At 44.1% G+C, this 19946-nt stretch overlaps 2 protein-coding genes across 4 annotated transcripts in view; one reads left to right on the top strand and one right to left on the bottom strand.

The window, feature by feature from the left end:
- Positions 1-19946, top strand: part of kiaa0513 (KIAA0513 ortholog) — a 62828-nt gene that overhangs the window by 42749 nt on the left and 133 nt on the right. The window contains exons 12-14 of one of the 3 annotated variants that reach the window (XM_061677432.1): positions 11538-11664; positions 11766-11848; positions 14243-14511. In XM_061677432.1, the coding sequence (XP_061533416.1) occupies positions 11538-11664; positions 11766-11834 (196 nt within the window). In that variant the 3' untranslated portion in view covers positions 11835-11848; positions 14243-14511. Of the gene's footprint in view, positions 1-11537; positions 11665-11765; positions 12063-14242; positions 14512-19946 lie in introns of those variants that run through there. The other 2 variants (XM_061677433.1, XM_061677431.1) reach the window with 2 other exon arrangements.
- foxl1 (forkhead box L1) lies at positions 1496-6359 on the bottom strand. Its single transcript, XM_061677590.1, has one exon. The coding sequence runs from the start codon at positions 6128-6130 to the stop codon at positions 5186-5188; it is 945 nt and encodes a 314-aa protein (XP_061533574.1). The 5' UTR covers positions 6131-6359; the 3' UTR covers positions 1496-5185.

The following is a 19946-nucleotide window of genomic DNA, read 5'->3' on the forward strand; positions in this document are numbered from 1 at the left end:
CCGTCCTCTAACAAGCTCTGAAAGGCCAGTTTGCAATGTCACTGCATGAACACTCTCGTCCATCTAATTAATACCAGACCTTTACATAAGGGACAACCATGCTAAATGTATCCATTTATTGGCACATGTTCTAAATTCTGTTTATTTGATTTAAATTATCATACTTTATCAATGGACAGTCTAATAATCTCTTTAATCAATATCTTAGGATACTTTCTTTTGATGTTTATTATCTTTTGGAACTAACGTGACTGGAGAATGCGGTCGCTGTTCCTATTTTTATTGACTTATAGCTTAACTAGGAACTTAAAATTTCTGTTTGGGGAAAAAATACAGATTCATTGATGGTGGTATAGAAAGGAATGGATGAACATATTAGTCAAAAGTTGATAATTTTTGTGCTGCTAGAATAATTGTGGCATGTTTTCCAATTGTTCTAGGCTGGAATACCAGTTTAAATGCACTGGAGGTTTGTTGACTCCATGCAAGGTTACACAGCTAACTATTAGTTCCGTGATTCACAGGAAAGCAAGTTCTATGTTTAACACCATAGTATTCCATTTTCTTCTCCTTCTTTAAAGAAATGACAATTGTTTTGAATTCAATTTGTAATTTTCGCAATGTGTATGTGTGAATGCAAATAAATACTATTTCTGTATCAGGATTTTGAGCTACGTCACTGAGTGGGAACTGAACACACGTTGCCTGCACCAAAGTCAGGCAAATGTATCACAACACCATCAGTGACTATGTAAGTACATAATTTGCAAAAACAATTGGAAATGTGGACTCGTCAGAATCCAGCACATTCTTCCACTTTGCGTCAGTCCATCTCAGATGAGTTTGGGCCCAGAGAACATTAACATCTTGTCTTTCTAGTGTATTCAGTTGGATATAGGTTGAAAAGAAGTTGCAAATCATTGTCCTGTATTCTGTTTTCATTTTTGTTTTACACGTCTCAACTTTGAATTAGAATTGGGGTTTGTATGTCTAAAAATGAAATGGTCAGAAGGCACCATGCTTGTTGGTCAATATTACTTGAGTTTTTTTTACAGGAATGTTTCTTTTTTTTTTGCAGTATTAAAATGCACATACAGGTGAAGGTTAATTAATTTGTGTTACAGCACACAGTGGCACACTGACAAAGCCTCTGTACTTTTTAAAGAAAACTGATACATTCAGTGTCCCTCTAACAATAACACATTCAGCAAACATGTTCGATTTGTACAAGAGCAGCTGTGTGGTATAAATCTTAAGTAGTTTGTTTTAGCTTTGTCTTGAAGATGCAGTGAGACCGTGTGCATGTTTACATATGTGTGTACCGAGGGGGTAGCGGCTCTAAGTGATGAAGCTCCGCCTTGTCGTTGGATTAAGCGTCAGGGTGGTCCCAGTCATGGGATGGTAATCCTGCTGCTGTGTACAAGTCCCTTTACCAGTGTTCATACAAACACACTCACATATACAAACATCAATATTTATTAAACAATGTACCAGAGTAAACTTTCTACACCAAATATTTTCCTGTTTTAGGATAAATAAATGTTCTTAATAAACACGTGTTTGTGAATTTCATGTTTACTATTAGCCCATTGTTTGGATACTAAAACTGTCTTTATTAGTGAAATCCAATTGACCAATGTAAATTGCAGCCTTGGTATATATAATATTTAAATATCAAAGGAAAAGATAAACACAGAACAATCAAACACATACAAAATGCATATAAATTTAAACTGTGTCGTAGCGAACCAGTTGTCAATCCATCGGAAACATTTGTTTGCCTATGTAACATCAAATAAGACAGCAATTACATTTTTGTCAGTGCGCCTTCTCATGATGATCATCTACAGTACAAACGCTCACCATATGATAACGGTAGCATTTATTAATCTTTGTTGATACAGGACTCCAGAGAAGACAAAAAAATGCAGATGGATGGATGAATGATTTGTTGTTGGTTACTAATGCACCCAAACACCAAAGAAACGGAACACTTAACTGTTGATCTGATCTTAGTTATTTTTCTACGCCGCTATCTGTGTTTTCTCTATTCTTTCCCCTCTGACATTTTTAGCATGTTTTATTTGCCAAATGAGTGGTATACACAGGAAATGTGTGCAATTGTGACTTCCTCCTTCAAATGAGCGGAGATTTATTTATTTCAACAAACATTCCTGATTTGCTGGGCCAAGCTTTCTCAGGCCAGTGGGTGTCCAAGCTGTAAAACTATATTTAGACATGGTGACTATGTTTGCAGTGATGATGTCAACTGACTGCACTGATTTCATGCAGGTGTCATACATGTGCATACAGTGGGAGTTCTAATACATTTACTACATGCTGTGGAATTTAAATTATACATTGTCGGAGATTCATTGAAAACTGAGGTTCCAATCATGCATTGTCATCAAAAATTCAGTTGAAACTTTTATTCTGAGCCTCAAGCCTGCTGTGTCCTAAATCTTTATAGTTTTCTGAACCAAAAAGAAAAACAAAGTTAAGGAAAACTCAATACTTCTTAAAATTCATTAGGCTGCAAATCAAAGCATGAATCCAAAATTAGACTCCACCATTTACTGAAGTGGTCTTTTAAGCTACAAATCTATTATTTTGGTATTTTTCTAGATAGAGTTTCAAGGGAATTTTCAACAGTAGGCATTTGAAGTACCGTAACTATAAAGGACAGGCTAGCATTATCAATACACTGTTCCAGCAAGCCTCAATAATTAATTAAACCTCATATACATGGAGAAGTGTTTCAGAAGATGACGTTTTTTTCATTTATCCACGGGAATTGACCAACACATTACACTGTTAGACATTTCATAGGGCTTTTACAGTAACTTACTGGCAGCAGTGCAACCAGTATGTTACTGTAAACTTAAATTACGGTAAATTAAATTTACAGTAACTGACTGGCAACAGTTAAGATAAATAAATCAAATAAATAAAAAGGGGGAGGAGAGTAGTTTGAATTGGATTCCGGAGTCATGCAACACTTCATACATCATACACATCCACCAGCTGTGATCATTCCAAGTATTGAGCAGCATTTGTGTTGGTTATCTTACCTGCAACTGTTCTGCAATGCTAGTGTTCAGTATTTCTACACAATAGATTTTTGGATCATTGTCTATCTTGCATAGTTGTGTTTTTGAGCATGTGTCTCTTGTTATATAAGAGTCTTATTTACACTGAAATTTTTAAACATTGTGGAGCCCTGAATGTTACAATGCATGCTGGGAATTATGGGCATACTGTTTATTACCGTACACTTAGAAATGGCTGTAAATTCTAGTTATTTACAAGATACCATACACTAAAATACTGTAAAGTGATTATAAAGTAATTAAACATAGTTTCCACTGGATCATGGGATTTTGATTGACATCACACACTAAAAACAGGGAGTTACTATATTGTTCTAAATTTATGTTTTTATTCATTGTGGTGATGATGAGTCACATAAGGCAAACGAGAGCTCTTATGGCTTGTAGAAGTAGGCCAAATTGAGCAATCACAAGAAAGCATTTGCATCCATGTAGCTGATAAGTCACCGGATAACGCTTAGCTTTAGTTTAGCATACAGCAGAACTGACCAGGATGTCACTCAGTCGCACACAACCCACAGTCAGGGTTTCATGAAAGCAAAGTGCAACATGGATGTAACGCGAGAATTAAACAAGAGAAACATTCAACGTACTACGGGTAAAAACAGAACTCATGTTACGGTCATCCTGAGCAATTCAGCATATCATGGCGCGCCGCATGCTGGGAGTCCCGCGGTTTCACAGTTCTGTCTCTTTCAAACTTAGCCTTTGCATTTGGCCCCTCCATTAATTGATTGTGTTATCATAGAAAATTGTCTAATCAAATATTTTATCATGAAATAACAGTAAATGGGTGATTTCATAATACAATTATTAGTGTATTACTTGTTTGTCCAAGTCTGCATTAAATCCTGCTTGAGTAAAATTTAAAATTGATATACAGTATGTTACTGTATTGCTGTGCCCAAGATTTTTGTTTTACAGTTTTTTTGGGGGTTTTTTATACGGTAATTCTGTGTGTGACTTCAACCAAAATCCCATGATCCAGTGAAAGCAATAGTTAATTACTGTATAATCCCTCTAGAGTATTTTACTGTATGGTGTGTGCTAAATAACTCTCAAATTTAAGCGTATAATAAAGTTATTAATTATTTTCCTAATAGAAGTCGCTCTGATTGTATTCTATTCCAATTCCTGCACAGACTGCATGGTGCCTTTAGGGCCCTTCCTGTAGAATCTGTAAACCACTTATTGAAAACTATCATTTGATTGAAATGTGAAACTATTTCAATCTTAATGGACAACATCCATGTTTAAAATAGAAACCATGTGAACTTCATGTCACCTTCTGGGGGTCAGGGATGTTTGAAGGGGTGGCACATACAGCCAAGCCCTTGATCACCTTGTTCCAGCTCTGTCTCTCTTGCGCTTGTAATACCATTTTTGTCTATCATTGTGGAAACGTTCTACTTAAACAAACGTTTGTTTACTACCAAACTAATATTTTCTTTTTTTATATATATTTTGGACATGAAATTCACAGCGGATCGGAATAACAAAAGATCAATGGGTTACGTTGTCATGCATAAATCTTATTTGCAGGGTTATAAAAGGCTATCGACAAAGTATTTGTATTAGATAAGTACACTGCAGTATGCTTTATAACGTTATGTTATTCAGGAGGGAACTGCTGTATATATGAGAGGTCTGTGAACATTTAAGAGTGTTATAGCAGATTGCATACATGTTCAAATAATTAGGTGTGCATCTGCATAGAAAGTACACTATAATGCAGTGATTCCAATCAGTGCGTCGTGCCACGAGAGATCACTATCGTGTGAGAAATGATTGAGTTTCACGTCATCGGTTATTTAATAATGTATCGTTGTTCAACTCTCTCTGCAAGTTGCATATAGTAACACGTTAAATGCGCTTCCACCAGATGGCAGAAGGTATATTAAAGCCATTTACAGTGTATCCACTTTTGGCGACATTTTTTGTTTGGTGGTGTGCATTGAGAAGTTTTTTTTTTTGTTTGTTTCCATACCCCCCAGAATATGAAACGTGCCTTGGCTCTCAATAAAGGTTGGGAAAGGCCGTTATAGTGACTCAAATCGAATGCTGTGAGTGAGTCATTATTCACATTTGTAGTATAGAGGTTTTTGTGGACAAGAGAGTGACAAATAAGAGCAAAATGGAACTCCCAAGTGATGCTGCCGAGTGTCTGAAAACAGGTTTGCAGCGCCAGCGGTGCTTTGGCGCTGCCTCGGCCCTCGGTCGCCTTCCCTTTTTGCGAGGATGCTCTCAATGCTGAAGGTGGTGCATTTGTCCCTGCTCGGAACACCCGACTCGGGAGCCAGCTGAGCGAGAAGAGAAGTCGACTCGTTGTCGTCGGCAATTGGGAAACTGAGCCGGCAGGGTGCGTCATCGGTCGGCGGCGACGTGCGCCTCTGTTCCTGCTTCTTCATCGCTTTGTGTCCGTGCTTGCGGGGATTTTGCTGCGGAACAGTCTTCGAGTCCGCGTGCATTTCCATCCCCTGCGCGTCTCGCCTCAGCGTCATCTCCACCAGCAAAGATGACGGACGGTCCTTCCCGGAGGCTGTGGCGCGCCCCTGTCGACTCTTCACCTTCCGCTTCCTCCGCCGGTAGTTGCCGTTCTCAAACATGTTGGAGCACTTGGCGTCCAGTGTCCAGTAGCTGCCTTTGCCGGGTCGAGCCTTCTCCCTGGGCACCTTGATGAAGCAGTCGTTCAGGGAGAGGTTGTGGCGGATGGAGTTCTGCCAGCCCTGCTTGTTTTCGTGGTAAAAGGGGAAGCGGTCCATGATGAACTGATAGATGCCGCTCAGCGTGGCGCGCTGCTCCGGTGCGCTCTTGATGGCCATGGCGATGAGCGCGATGTAACTGTAAGGGGGCTTCTGCTGCTGCTGCTGGGGGGCCTGGCGGCTCGATACGAGGCTCAGGGCGGCGGGTGCCGCGCCACCGCTGCCCCCTCCGTACAAGTAGACCAGCGGAGGTCCGGGGAGGTTCAGAGCGGAGGACGGCACGCCGAATGGAGCCACGCATCCGCGGTAGAGCGTCATGACGCGGGGATGGAGCACTCGGATTGCGCGCCGGAGGAAAAGTGCTCGATCTTCTCTCGCTCACTCCGTGAGCTCCACTTCGAAATCTTCATCACTGTTGTACTTCGGCCTCGTTTATGTTGACTTTGCGCCGAGCAATAAGTTGTCCACCGTAAACTGTTTCAGCCCACCCACATGAATTCAAATTTCATTGCGCCGAAAGTCCCCCTGCTACGCGACCAATCCCTACTCCCTCATCTGTTTATAGAATTAGCCGCTTGATAAGTCTGCCCACCCAAGTCGAATCAAGCTGTGTTTATTTGGGGAAAATTTCCGGCCACCCAATACATAAACGCACTGATGTGCTGTTTGAAATGTCACGTCCACCCCGTGACGCTGAGAGTTGCTCGCACAGAAAGAACAAGCAAACACCACACTTCGTTGCTGGGACTTGCTCAAATGAAAACATTGTTTAAAGGGCAAAAAGAACTAAAACAGAGCAGATAACTGTTATTCTTTTCTATCTATCAGTAAATGACTGACTACTAGTGAATGACGGTAAAACTACAACTGCACATTGTAATTTCACACCTGCCACAGCATGGAATTACTGTGAAATAGCACTATGTAGTTGTGAAATTAGTACTTTACTATACGTTTTCAGTACAGCGCAACGCCAACCCTCCAAACCAACCTTCACAAACGATAAGGATTAATATCCTTAATACAGCAACAGTTCAACATTGCATGGTGGCATGCATGCAGGGAACCAAGCGGCTTCACAACTCAACCGTCGCTACAATATTATTTAACCAATGTGGAAATCGATTAATTTCAGCCACTAACAGTGCGATAAAGACAAAAGAGAATCAAAAGAAAAACTGCGCCGATCAATTGCATGTAGGTATGTAGGTACATCACTTGCTGTCATAGTGGTATTTAGCCAATATCTGGCACCTCCACTAATTTATTGTGATCACAGATCAAAGTGTATTGTATTAGACCAGTTCTACTTTATTGTGAAATAAAACAGTAAAATGGGGATTTCACTATAAAATTCTTGATAATGTACTTAACTGTGAGATATTACATTTAAACAGTGATTTCACAATAACATTCTAAATACAGTATTTTACTGTGAAATGTAATAAAAATATTGGGAAAGCCTGGTAGCATTTTACAGTGTAGCTACATTTGTAAACATCCTGATTTGGTCATGTGGAGGGGAAAAAGAACAAATGAACGTGAGATTAACTTTGATGAAGTTCAACAACTTTATCAGATAATCTAAAGTCTATATTTATTGGACTAAAACACATTTGAATTCCTTAACGCAGTCGTGTTTTGTGATGCTGGTCGACTTCCGATTTGTGTGTATTCATTTTACTTTACAAATTAATGGTCAAACTGTTGCTAACATAAACCCATTATCAACCTGAGAGACAATTGAAGAAATTTAATATTCTTAACAGTCATACACGTGTAAAAATAAGTTAACCATAGTTTATATTAAAGTGTAAGAACAATATAACACGACGGCACGGTGGCCGACTGGTTAGAGCGTCAGCCTCACAGTTCTGAGGACCCGGGTTCAATCCCTGGCCCCGCCTGTGTGGAGTTGGCATGTTCTCCCCGTGCCTGTGTGGGTTTTCTCCGGGCACTCCGGTTTCCTCCCACATCCCAGAAACATGCATTAATTGGAGACTCTATTGCCCGTAGGTGTGAATGTGAGTGCGGATGGTTGTTTGTTTGTTCATGAAGATATAATTCACCAGCTCCAAATCCCTCTCCAACCACTTCCGTCCCCAAAAAAAGTCACAGCCCTAGATGGCCGAATCATTTCCCCTGTCACCCACCAAACAGTAGCTATCATGCTCGATAGATTATGATGAAAGGTTTGTTTAGGAAAGGTAATTGACGTGGTCCTGGGTGGGTTGGCACGCAGTGGTACGGACAGGCGGCAGGAATGACGTGGATCAGGAACACAGGGGAACAGACTGAGAACAAGGAGAAACACAGGAGTCAAAAGGGGAACGAGGAATAGAGTGGTTTACGTGAGGTAAATGGGCCGTGGTACTGCTGGAAGTAATGCAATACTTTGGCGAGGATTTCCGGGAACAGGCAGGCTTATATGTAGGTGGTGACGAGTGCTAATTGGAGACAGGGCGCAGGTGGAAACAGGGTTAAGCAAAGAGCCCACTCACATGCAAAAAAATTTCAGGACTGCAGAAGTTTCATTTGAACGGAAGTGGGATTGATGATTTTGGTAATGAGGAAAGGACACATGAAGCGCGGAGTGAGCTTCATGACTCGGTTTGAAGTGGAAGGTCATGGGAAGAAAGCCCGGCAGATTGGCCTACCTTGTATTCGGGCGTCAGGGAGCGATGACGGTCCGCGAGCTCTTTATCGCGTGCGGCGGACCGGGTCAACGCCATCCGGACGTCGTTCCACACAGCCTGGATTCTCTGGAGGTGATCTTGAACCGCAGGGACTGTCACTGCCTGCTCTTGTTCTTTGATGAATGGGGATTGGTAACTGTAGCAAGCCATGAACGGGGACATACCGGTAGCAGAGCTGGTGAGGGAGTTGTGAGCGTATTCAATCCACGGGAGGATGGTAATCCATCAGGAGGGGTTGCGTTCAGCCACACAGCGGAGAGCCGCTTCCAGGGATTGATTAGCCCGCTCCGTCTGGTCGTTGGTTTGCAGATGATATCAAGAGGAGAAACTGGCTGCTGCGCCCACCGCCTTGCAGAATTCCTTCCAGACTTGCGAAGAAGACTGGGGACCCCGATCGGAGACAATGTCGATGGGGATACCATGGAGTTTGAACATATGCAAGACAAGGAGCTTAGCAGTTACCAGGGCGGACGGGAGTTTGGGGAGTGGCACAGAAAGGACACATTTGGAAAAGCGATCGATGAAAGTGAGAATGACTGAGTTACCTTCTGAGGGGGGCAGGCCGGTAACGAAGTCCGCGGCGATGTGACACCAAAGGCGGCTAGGACTCGGCGAGGGGCGCAGCAGACCAGCTGGGGGCAGGTGTGACGACTTCCCTCAGGCGCAGACGGAGCAGGCTTGAACAAACTCTTGGGTGTCTTTGATGAGGCTGGGCCCACAGAAGTGCTGCTGGATGAACTGGGTAGTACGGGTGTTGCCAGGGTGACAAGTTAGTTTTGAGTTGTGGGCCGACTGTAGGACTTTAGAATGTGCGGAATCTGGTACAAACAGGCAGTCTGGAGGCCCAGTCTAGGGATCAGGTTGGTTCTTTTGAGCCTCCTTGCTTTTGAGCCTCCTGCTCGATCTTCCACGTGGCAGCTCCAATGAAACAGGACGAAGGAAGAATGGATTTGGGTTCTGCTGAGATGGAGGGTGGTGAGTGAATACGGGATAGGGCATCTGCCTTGGTGTTACGGGAACCGGGACGGAAGGAGAGACTGAAATTGAACCTGCTCAGGAATAGTGCCCAGAGAGCTTGTTGAGGGTTGAGACGTTTAGCGGAACGTAGGTAAGCGAGGTTTTTGTGGTCAGTCCACATGATAAATGGCTGTTCAGTCCCTTCCAGCCAGTGCCTCCATTCCTCCAGGGCCCATATCAAGGCCAGCAGCTCTCAGTCACCGACATAATAATTCCTCTCCACAGGGGATAGGCGATTGGGGGCGGGGGGTGTAATTTCTTGGTCGTGGCGTCCCGCTGCGAGAGGACAGCTCCGGAGTCCGAGGCGTCAACCTCCACCACGAACTGGAGGGAGAGGTCAAGGTGGCGCAGAATGGGAGCATTGGTGAAAAGGGTTTTGAGTTCACTGAATGCTTGGGAGGCTGCCGGGGTCCACTGGTAGGGGGAGCTGGTGGATGTGAGGCTGGTGAGGGGGATGGCGACCTTGCTGTAGTTGCGGATGAATCGACGGTAGACGTTGGGAAATCCGAGGAAGGGTTTCAGTTCTTTCCGGGTAGTGGGGATGGGCCAGTCGGCGATGGATTGGGTTTTGGCGGGGTCCGGTTGCAGTTGTCCTTTTGCAATGATGTAACCGAGAAAATGTACTGAGGAGAGGTGGAATTCGCATTTCTCAGATTTGACAAACAGACGGTTCTCGGGGAGGTGCTGGAGGACCTTGCGCACATGGATGCGGTGTTATTCGGGGGAGCAGGATGTCATCAAGGTATACGAAAACAAACCAGTTGAGCATGTCACGGAGGACGTCATGGATAAATGATTGGAAAACTGCAGGGGCGTTTGTTAAGCCGAACAGCATGACCAGGTACTCGAAGTGTCCAAGAGGGGTATTGAAGGCTGCCTTCCATTTGTCCCCCTCTCAGATACGGATGGGGTGGTAGGCGTTAGGGAAGTCCAATTTGGTGAAAATCTGACCTTCGCAGAGGGGTTCAAAGGACAGGTCAATCAGGGGTAGCCGTGACTTGTTTTTTATGGTTATGTCATTAAGTCCTCTTTGCAGGGGCGGAAAGTGGTGTCTTTTTTCTCCATGAAGAAAACCACGTATGAGTCCATCAGCCAGTGACTCCCAGATGTAAATCCTCAATTGCTTTTTTTTCTCCGGACAGGGGAGATTGAACAGTCAGCTGGTGGGAAGTGGAGCTCCTGGCAAGAGGTCAATGGCACAGTCGTACGGGTGGTGGGGCGGTTGGGGGGGACGGGTAGAGAGATTGCCAAGTCCTTGCTGAATAATGGGGAGAGGTCATAATACCCTTCGGGAATTTGTGAGAGTTCCACTGGGGGGGTCGCGGGTCTTCTGAGGGTGGAATGGCAGAGAGCAGACAGTAGGAATGGCAATGCGAACGCCATCCGGTGATGGATAAATGAGTCCAGTCTATGGCTGGGTTGTGAAGTTGGAGCCAGGGAATACCAAGAACTAAGGGAGGGGGGGAGGAATGACAAAGAGGGAAATGTTTTCGCGGTGATTACCGTAAATGAGGAGCATGATAGCTACTGTTTGGTGGGTGACAGGGGAAATGATTCGGCCATCTAGGGCTGTGACGTTTTTTGGGGACGGAAGTGGTTGGAGAGGGATTTGGAGCTGGTGAATTATATCTTCATGAACAAACAAACAACCATCCGCACTCACATTCACACCTACGGGCAATTTAGAGTCTCCAATTAATGCATGTTTCTGGGATGTGGGAGGAAACCGGAGTGCCCAGAGAAATCCATGCAGGCACGGGGAGAACATGCAAACTCCACATAGGCGGGGCCGGGGATTGAACCCGGGTCCTCAGAACTGTGAGGCTGACGCTCTAACCAGTCGGCCACCGTGCCGCCAGATCTAAACATGTTTTACCAATCTGCATGGGCTTATCGGGTGCAACGGTGAGTGACCAAAGTGCAGTAGGCGGGTGACAAGCTGACGCCGTGATGCTCAGAGTAGGAGGGTTTTTGCGCGAGCGGAGCCCCCTCTCTCATGCTGTCTCTCGCAGTCTGTTATCCAGGCGGATGGAAAGATCCTCGAGAAAGGAGGGCTCGTCCAGGACCGCAAGCTCGTGTTTGAGTTGTTCGGAGAGGCCGTTAGAAAAAAATCCCCCGAAGCGTGATCAGCAATGCAGGGTAAAGCTCCAGAGCCCTTTTCAAGACTTTTATCACTTATATAACAATATAATAATAATGTCATGGCCGTGTGTTTCAAATTGTTTTTCTTTGTGTTGCAGTGTCTCGGTGAGCGAAGGTGGGCGTTGACATCGGTGACGCACCTGTCATGCATCCGTTGCACCCGATAAGCCCATGCAGATTGGTAAATCATCAGCCTTTTTAGGGGGCACCGTGACAGTGTGTGGGCGTCTGAATATTCACTTGTTTTTGCCCCGTTTTTGCCACCGTTCTGACCGCTGTCAAAATTTAGGTTCTCTACGATTATACCACACGGACCTTTTGTCGTGTCTCCTTGCGTTATCTGTTTTTTGATTCGCTCCGGTTGTGAGTCCCTATGCCTCGCCATCACATGCTCGGTCATTGAATTAAAAATTTTCGGACCTCTTACCTAGTGTCTTTTTTGGGATCTGCCCTTACGGCATTGCCGCCCGTGACTCCCACAGACTCAGACTCTTTTCGCCACGCATTGGCAAGTCAGAGACATTTGGTAGGAAGACACAAGACATCGTTACATGAGCTCAGGGAGGCATTTACTGTGTTAACAACCCATCTCAGTACGCTGAGTTCTTGGGTTGATCAGGTGTGTGCACTTGGATCACCTCCGGTTCTGGCAGAAGCACCCGCCACCAACGCGGTGCCACGCGCCAGGGAAGCTTGTCTCCCTGGCCCATAAGTAGACTCATTATAAAATCAACCTTCGTCTTATCCTGGGCGTACCTGACTGGTTGTTGGTCAAATACTAGGGTACATTGATAACTAAATTGACCGCAGCCGCTGAGCTCCCCAGATAACGAGGTGGATTTGGGAGACTCGAATCTGAACTGAGGAGAGTTTTTGATCACCCAGTCAACGGCAAGGAGGCCGGTAGCCGGTTGTTGGACCATTCCCAGGGGGACTTGTCAGTAGCCGAATACTCCATTTCGTTCTGCATCCTGGCAGCAGAGAGTGGATTCAACGATGTTGTGTTGAGCGGCATTTTTCATCAGGGACTCTGTCCTGCCGTCAAAGATGATTTCCCGGGACGAGACCACTAATTTGGAGGAGTTGATCGGACTAGCCATTAGACTGGACAATCGACTGAGGGAACGGCAGCGCGAGCGGGTGACTGAAAGGCGCATTTTTTTTGGGGTCCGCTTCTTCGTCCGCCAAGGAAGACGCCGCTTGTGTTCCCCCATCCACCTCGGCGTCGACGAGGGAGCCAGGCCTGGCCTGGAGGAGCCAATGCAACTCGGCGGGGGACGACGGACGGAGACGGAACGTCGGAGACGCATGAGAGCGGGGGCGTGTCTGTACTGCGGCCGACCAGGACACAAGGTATCCACCTGCATGGCGAGACCTTCACGGGGAAGTGATGTTACGCGTTCCAAGCAGAGCGGCCAGGTGGTGGTGACAGCGCCTTCTGCCTCCGGAAAGAACTTCTCATCGTGTGAGTATTTTGATGAAGACATGGTACCCAGTGAATTGAGAACTGGATCCAACAACAAGAGACTTCAATTGCCGGGCGAAGTATCGGGATTTGGCAGCAGTGTGAAGGTTTCCACGTTAATTGACTCCGGAGCTTATGTGTGTTTTGTGGACTCCTGTGTGATGACTCTAAATTTTCCAATGTACAGACTTGGCAAACCTAGAAAAGTACTTGATTTGGATGGGCGTCTCCTGGTGGTTACAACACATATTACGGCTCCACTGTGTTTAAAGCTTTCGGGTAACCACATCAAATTGTGGCGATTTTTTGTAATGCCCTGTCAATCTGCTCCAGTTGTGCTGGGATTAACGTGGTTAAAACTTCATAATCCAGATATTAATTGGGATCAACTACAGATTGTGAATTGGAGCCTATTTTGTCATTCTCATTGCCTGCAGTCTGCCATGTTGACTATTACCCCCCGTGTTCAAGACGAGCACATCAATTTGGCTAATGTACCGGCTGAGTACCATGATTTGCAACTAGTGTTCAGTAAGGATCGCGCCCAGTCTTTGCCTGCGCATCGTCCATACGACTGTTCCATAGAGTTGATTCCCGAGGCTCCACTACCATGTGCAAGGCTGTATCAGATTTCCAAGCCAGAGCAAGAGGCATTAAAGAATTATATTTCGACTTCGCTAGTTGCCGGGTTGATTTGTCCCTCGTCGTCGCCAGTTGGTTTCTTTATCGATAAAAAGGACGGGACCCTGCGACCGGGGTCTCAACGACATCACGATAAAGAATAAGTATCCTCTCCCACTGTTGGACTTGGCATTTGCCCCTTTGCAGTCTGCAAAGGTGTTCACAAAATTAGATCTGCGCAATGCTTATCACCTGGTGAGGATGAAGGAGGGAGATGAGTGGAAGACTGCGTTCAATACCCCATTAGGTCATTTTGAGTATTTAGTCATGCCTTTTGGACTCACGAATGCACCCGCTGTGTTTCAGTGTCTTATTAATGATGTGCTGCAGGACATGATAAATGTATTCTGTTTTGTGTATTTGGACAACATTTTAATCTTTTCCTGTGATCTACATGAACATCGCCAACATGTCCGCATGGTGTTGCAGTGCTTGATGGAAAACCGTCTTTACATCAAGGCTGAGAAGTGTGAGTTCCATGCAGAGTTGGTACAGTTTTTGGGGTTCATCGTGGAGAAGGGCCAGCTTCGGGCCGATCCAGCCAAGATCCAGACTGTGGTTGATTGGACAACTCCAACGTCAAGGAAGCAGTTGCAGAGGTTTTTGGGTTTTGCTAATTTTTATAGGCGATTTATACGTGATTACAGCCTTAAGGTGGGACCTCTGACTAGACTTACTTCCAATAAAATACCATTTGTCTCCCTGCGTTATCTGTTTTTTGATTCTCTCTGGTTGTGAGTCCCTTTAGCTTCGTATGTCTCGCCATCACATGCTCTGTCATTGAATTAATAATTTTCGGACCTCTTACCTAGAGTCTCTTTTTTGGGTTTTGCCCTTACGGCATTGCCGTCCGTGATAAATAAGGTAAGTAAAGTGAGCTATAATTCTTGCACTGACCTTGTTACCCCCAGAAAAGCTCCTTTGTCATTATGAGCGTTACGTTACTATAACACTAAGGGCTATATTTTTCTGAACGGTGTAAATCCTGCGTGACAGTGGGTCAGACCGTGTTGTGGTCATTTTACAAATGCGTGCAAGTAGGCGTATTTAAAAGAAGGTCATCACAGCCGATTTCACTCATGTCCAATCAAAGCGGCTCCTCTCATTCCCTTTAAATGTGGCACAATGACAGTCTCGCATGGAGACGTCTGTGCGGAAGAGGATGATGCGTAATCGCAGTGATCCCTGCGTGACTGGATAATTGTCACTGCTCTTGGCTGGTGTGGCAATTGATAATGTCAGTGGGTACCCTTATTAAATACAGAATGAGCTGGTGATCAACGCTGTTGATGTAAATATGTCCGAGTAACTACCAAATTGTACCCCCCATAGCTGTGCAGGCCAGTGAGAGGATTTAAAAGATAACAATAATAATAATAATAATCACGCGTTGAATGAATTGATTTCTACAAAGATTCTGAGGGTTTGATGCCCCCTGTTCACATAATTATAAATGGAATACGTCCGACACCCACCACACATGTCCGCGGACCTCAGAATCTGTCTGCCTGTGCTCGGATCAAATTAATCAAAATCGCCTTAGACCAGCTGCGTCAAGATTTAGATGCGGTTTCAGCATGCATAGGTTTAGATCGACTTTCTGCTGCCAAATTGTCACTTGGCACATATCAAACGACATAACCTTGCTTTGCCTGAATGCCCAGCTTGCCGTAGACTGGTCTATCAAATTGGCAAACACTCGCAGCAAGCCTTGCGCTTGCACAAAATTCAGGGTACGCCAGCATTCGCGCCCCGCTGCAGATCCACCGTCTACGAATTAGTGCCCACAATGTTAATATTTGAAGTTTTATTTTTGGTGAAGTCGCAGGGTTTGCCCGCGATAAGTGTGCACACAAGTGCGCGTTAAATGATCTACACTTTATAAGTCACGCCTTCAATCTCTTATTGGTTGTTTTTTCTCGGGCATGGTTGTTTCTTCTATATCAAATTTACGAAATAGTGCCCACAATGTTAATATTTGAAGTTTTATTTTTGGTGAAGTCGCAGGGTTTGCCCGCGATGAGTGTGCACACAAGTGCGCGTTAAATGATCAACACTTTGTAAGTCACGCCTTCAGTCTCTTATTGGTTGTTTTTCCTCGGGCATGGTTGTTTCTTCTATATCAAATTAGTCACAGGATGGGGCCAGAGATTTTTTTTACAGAACATATTTATCATGTACTGTACTGCAATTAAGTCATAATGGCTGTTTTACAAATAATGACAAAAAGTGTTTTTTGTTTTTTTTATTCCATTGCAAGTCTATATTATCGACCATGTCTTCCGAGTTCCCACCTTTGCTCACCCATTGTTAGACGTGGGTTACTTTTTGAACACTCTCTAATGTTGCCAATTATTTGACCAAAAAGTATTTTATGGATTATGACATACTGTTGCTGCATGTCACCCATTCAGCAATATACTGCTTGTATTTCTATTCCCTTTTCGTCTCAGATTACCAGTAGTACAACTAAATCAATCCTCCAGTGGTGCCAACTGAACCCATTTTCCCTTTTCCAAGTCAGTAGTCATTTAGAACAAACAACAATTTAAGAACAATAGCATAGTTAACAAATCTTACTGTATAGAAGACAAGTTTAACATAATTACTGTACATGGAATTTAGGGAGTGTTTATTTACCATGAAGCACTATAAATTTGACAATGAACTTTTTGTCCAGCATTTTACCAAGCTTGATGGTTACTGCTTTTGCCTCTGGGTGTGAATCTGCTGTCCAGCTGTACTTTTCTGAGAAGACCTTTCATGTTCCTCTTTGCTTTGGCTACATTTTTTCTCTTCAGGCTGCTCTGGTTTTTGTCCACATACCACAAACACAAATCTTAATTAGTCACTTTAAATTGCCTGTACATGTAGTCAGCTTGTCAGCCCTGTGATGGACCTGTCCAAACCCCTGAGAGCCCCCTATGTGGTCTTGGAAGTGAACCACTACACTAAAATACATTAAATACTTACGAATCAAATTAAACAAAAACACAAAAGCCATTTTTTAAGTGGATACAGTTTTTTTGTCACATCTCTCAGATCTCATTATAAAAGAGGCAATATGCAAACTAGCTGGTTTTGAGACAGTAACTTGGACTTAACTTGAAGGCAATAGAATGTTACGTTATTTCACACAGCCAACCAATGAAGAAAGGTCATCACGAAAAGGTTACAATTAACTAAAATGATGACAAAGTAGGCCGACTGGTTAGCACATCTGCCTCATTGTTCTGCCTCGCCTGTGTGGAGTTTGCATGTTCTCCCCGTGCCTGAGTGGGTTTTCTCCGGGTACTCCAGTGGTTAGCAAAATCTGACTCACAGTTAGAATTTCAAACAGTATCCATCCTTTTGATTTTGGGGCACTTTACAGTACTTTTCATGCCTTTTAACCTATCTGTAATTGCACTTGATTATGCAGTGTTGGCAAAGTTACATATTGAATAACTGTAGAAATACAGAAATGATCTACAACAACAGTAATTACACCATAACATCTACAAATCGACTACTTTTACCAAAGCTGGACAAAATAAATTTTGTTTTTTAATTGTCATTAATGGGCTGCAGTCAGGCATTATGAACTCCATTGCCATACAAGGCCAGAGTGAAGAGTATTTTTTATTTATTTTTTTGGAGATGTGTGTATGAAGCCTTAATATTATGTATTTTCCTGTTTATAGGCCAAAGGAGAATTACAACAACTTTACAAGTGGTCACAGCTGGCTCCTGCTTACATTAGAGGTTGGGAGATTTCAGGGAATAAACCTACAAACTCAGTCTTTTCTCTGTTAGTCTCTCAGTAGACGATGATTCACTGTAGCAGAGGAAATAAAACTAACATGCAAGTGCAGTAGATGAGACGTGGCATGCAGGATGACTGCTGGAACTTTCACATTCTGCATAGTGCAAAAGATATTAGGATTTGCATTAATAGAGGCATCCCTCATAACAACAATTTGTAGTATGCTTAAACCTCTGTTTGCTAATGTATTTATGAGTGCACAAATGACTAAATTGTTGTATTTTTCAAAGGAAAGGATTTTGAATGGGCTGTACTACCGTTTTCAACAATAATAATATTCAGTAATAACATAATACATGTTTCAGACACGGGTGCAGGGTGACCTAGTGGTTAGTAATAATCTCTAAATATTCCATAGGTGTGAAACCACAAGGATAAATTAAGTTCTCTGAATCTGACGAAACGTTTGTATGTTTATACATGTTCCCTGCAATTGGCTGATGACCGCAGCAGGACAGGCAACCCAGACAATTGCCTCAGGCCCTGAGAGATGGCAGACATTGGCCCATATCAAAGACAAAACAATTGCACTGCTTTAGACACTGCAACGACAACACATCAAGAATACCCCGCACATGGTCCCTTACTACCTGTTGCCAGCGAGTGCAGTGTTGGTCCTAGTACGTCTTTGGAGGGGTGGCCCGACTGGCTCCAAGGGTTTTTTTTTTTCCAGCTGAATGTTTGTCTGTCTATACGTGCTGTGCAATTGGCTGGCGACCAGTCCAGCGTGTACTCTTCCTCTTGCCCAAAATCAGCTGGGAAAGGCTCTTGGTCAGGATACACGCAACGGCAATGCAGATATGAATATGCACAGAACACTTCTTCATCCGTATCAACGGCTCTATCAGTGGACGGGCAGGAAGGCAGACTGATAGCTCACGAGCCTGTTAACTGAAGTGACTTCCCTCCCTTCAGGAACTTTGGCGACATCTATCGGACATTTAGAAAATAATCCTGGTTGGCCACATTACCACATTTTTCTTTTATTGTTGTTAAATGATTACACTGTACTAATTATTTCTGCAGAATTATACTTTTATATGAAACCCTTTATTTCAAATTAATTTTGTTAATTCAACACAAAAATATTAATTCGCTTCAACGAAATGTTTGCTTATTTTATATGTATTTGAAACAGGTTGACTTCAGTTTCCTAGTGTTGTAACACATTTAAGCACAGAGAAATCTTCATTTTATCCATCCATCCTTCCATTTTCCTCCTCACAAGGGTCGCAGGAGTGCTGGAGCCGATCCCAGCTATCATCGGGCAGGAGGCGGGGTACACCCTGAACTGGTTGCCACCCAATCGCAGGCCACACATAAACAAACAACCATCCGCATTCACACCTACGGGCAATTTAGAGTCGTCAATTAACCTAGCCTATTTGGGATGTGGGAGGAAAGCGGAGCGCCCGGAGAAAACCCACGCAGGCACGGGGAGAACATGCAAACTCCACACAGGCAGGTCCTCAGAACTGTGAGGCAGATGCTCTAACCAGTCGTCCACCGTGCCGCCTCTTCATTTTATATGAGCTTCAATTATTATTATTATTGTTTTTTATTTGTTGTGAAACTGCGGCACGGTGGACGACTGGTTAGAGCGTCAGCCTCACAGTTCTGAGGACCCGGGTTCAATCCCCGTCCCCGCCTGTGTGGAGTTTGGATGTTCTCCGCATACCTGCGTGGGTTTTCTCCGGGCACACCGGTTTCCTCCCACATCCCAAAAACATGCATTAATTGGAGACTCTAAATTGCCCGTAGGCATGACTGTGAGTGCGAATGGTTGTTTGTTTCTATGTGCCCTGCGATTGGCTGGCAACCAGTTCAGGGTGTACCCCGCCTCCTGCCCAATGACAGCTGGGATAGGCTCCAGCACGCCCGCGACCCTAGTGAGGAGAACCGGCTCAGAAAATGGATGGATGGATTTGTTGTGAAACTTTATGTACTGATCATTTAGCTTCTACAGTATTTATAAACTACATGGTGTGCAATACCTGCGATTGGCTGGCGACCAGTTCGGGGTGTACCCCGCCTCTCGCCCGAAGATGGCTGGGATAGGCTCCAGCACGCCCGCGACCCTAGTTAGGATAAAGCGGTACAGAAAATGGATGGATGGTGTGCAATATTCACCCTTGTTTTGAAGCTTCCAAATAAGAAAGTTGATTCGTGTGGGTATTTTTAAAACACCCAATTTGTTTTACTCATGAACGAATATTAACTAACCACGTTCCAGAAGAACACTTACATTTTTGTCCCAAAAATATTTATTGAGACAAGAACATGCAAAGACAGTATACCTAACTGTTAAAATATAAACTATGAATAGGA

The sequence above is a fragment of the Phycodurus eques genome, chromosome 5, assembly GCF_024500275.1.
Source record: "Phycodurus eques isolate BA_2022a chromosome 5, UOR_Pequ_1.1, whole genome shotgun sequence".
Classification (NCBI taxonomy): Eukaryota; Metazoa; Chordata; class Actinopteri; order Syngnathiformes; family Syngnathidae; genus Phycodurus; species Phycodurus eques.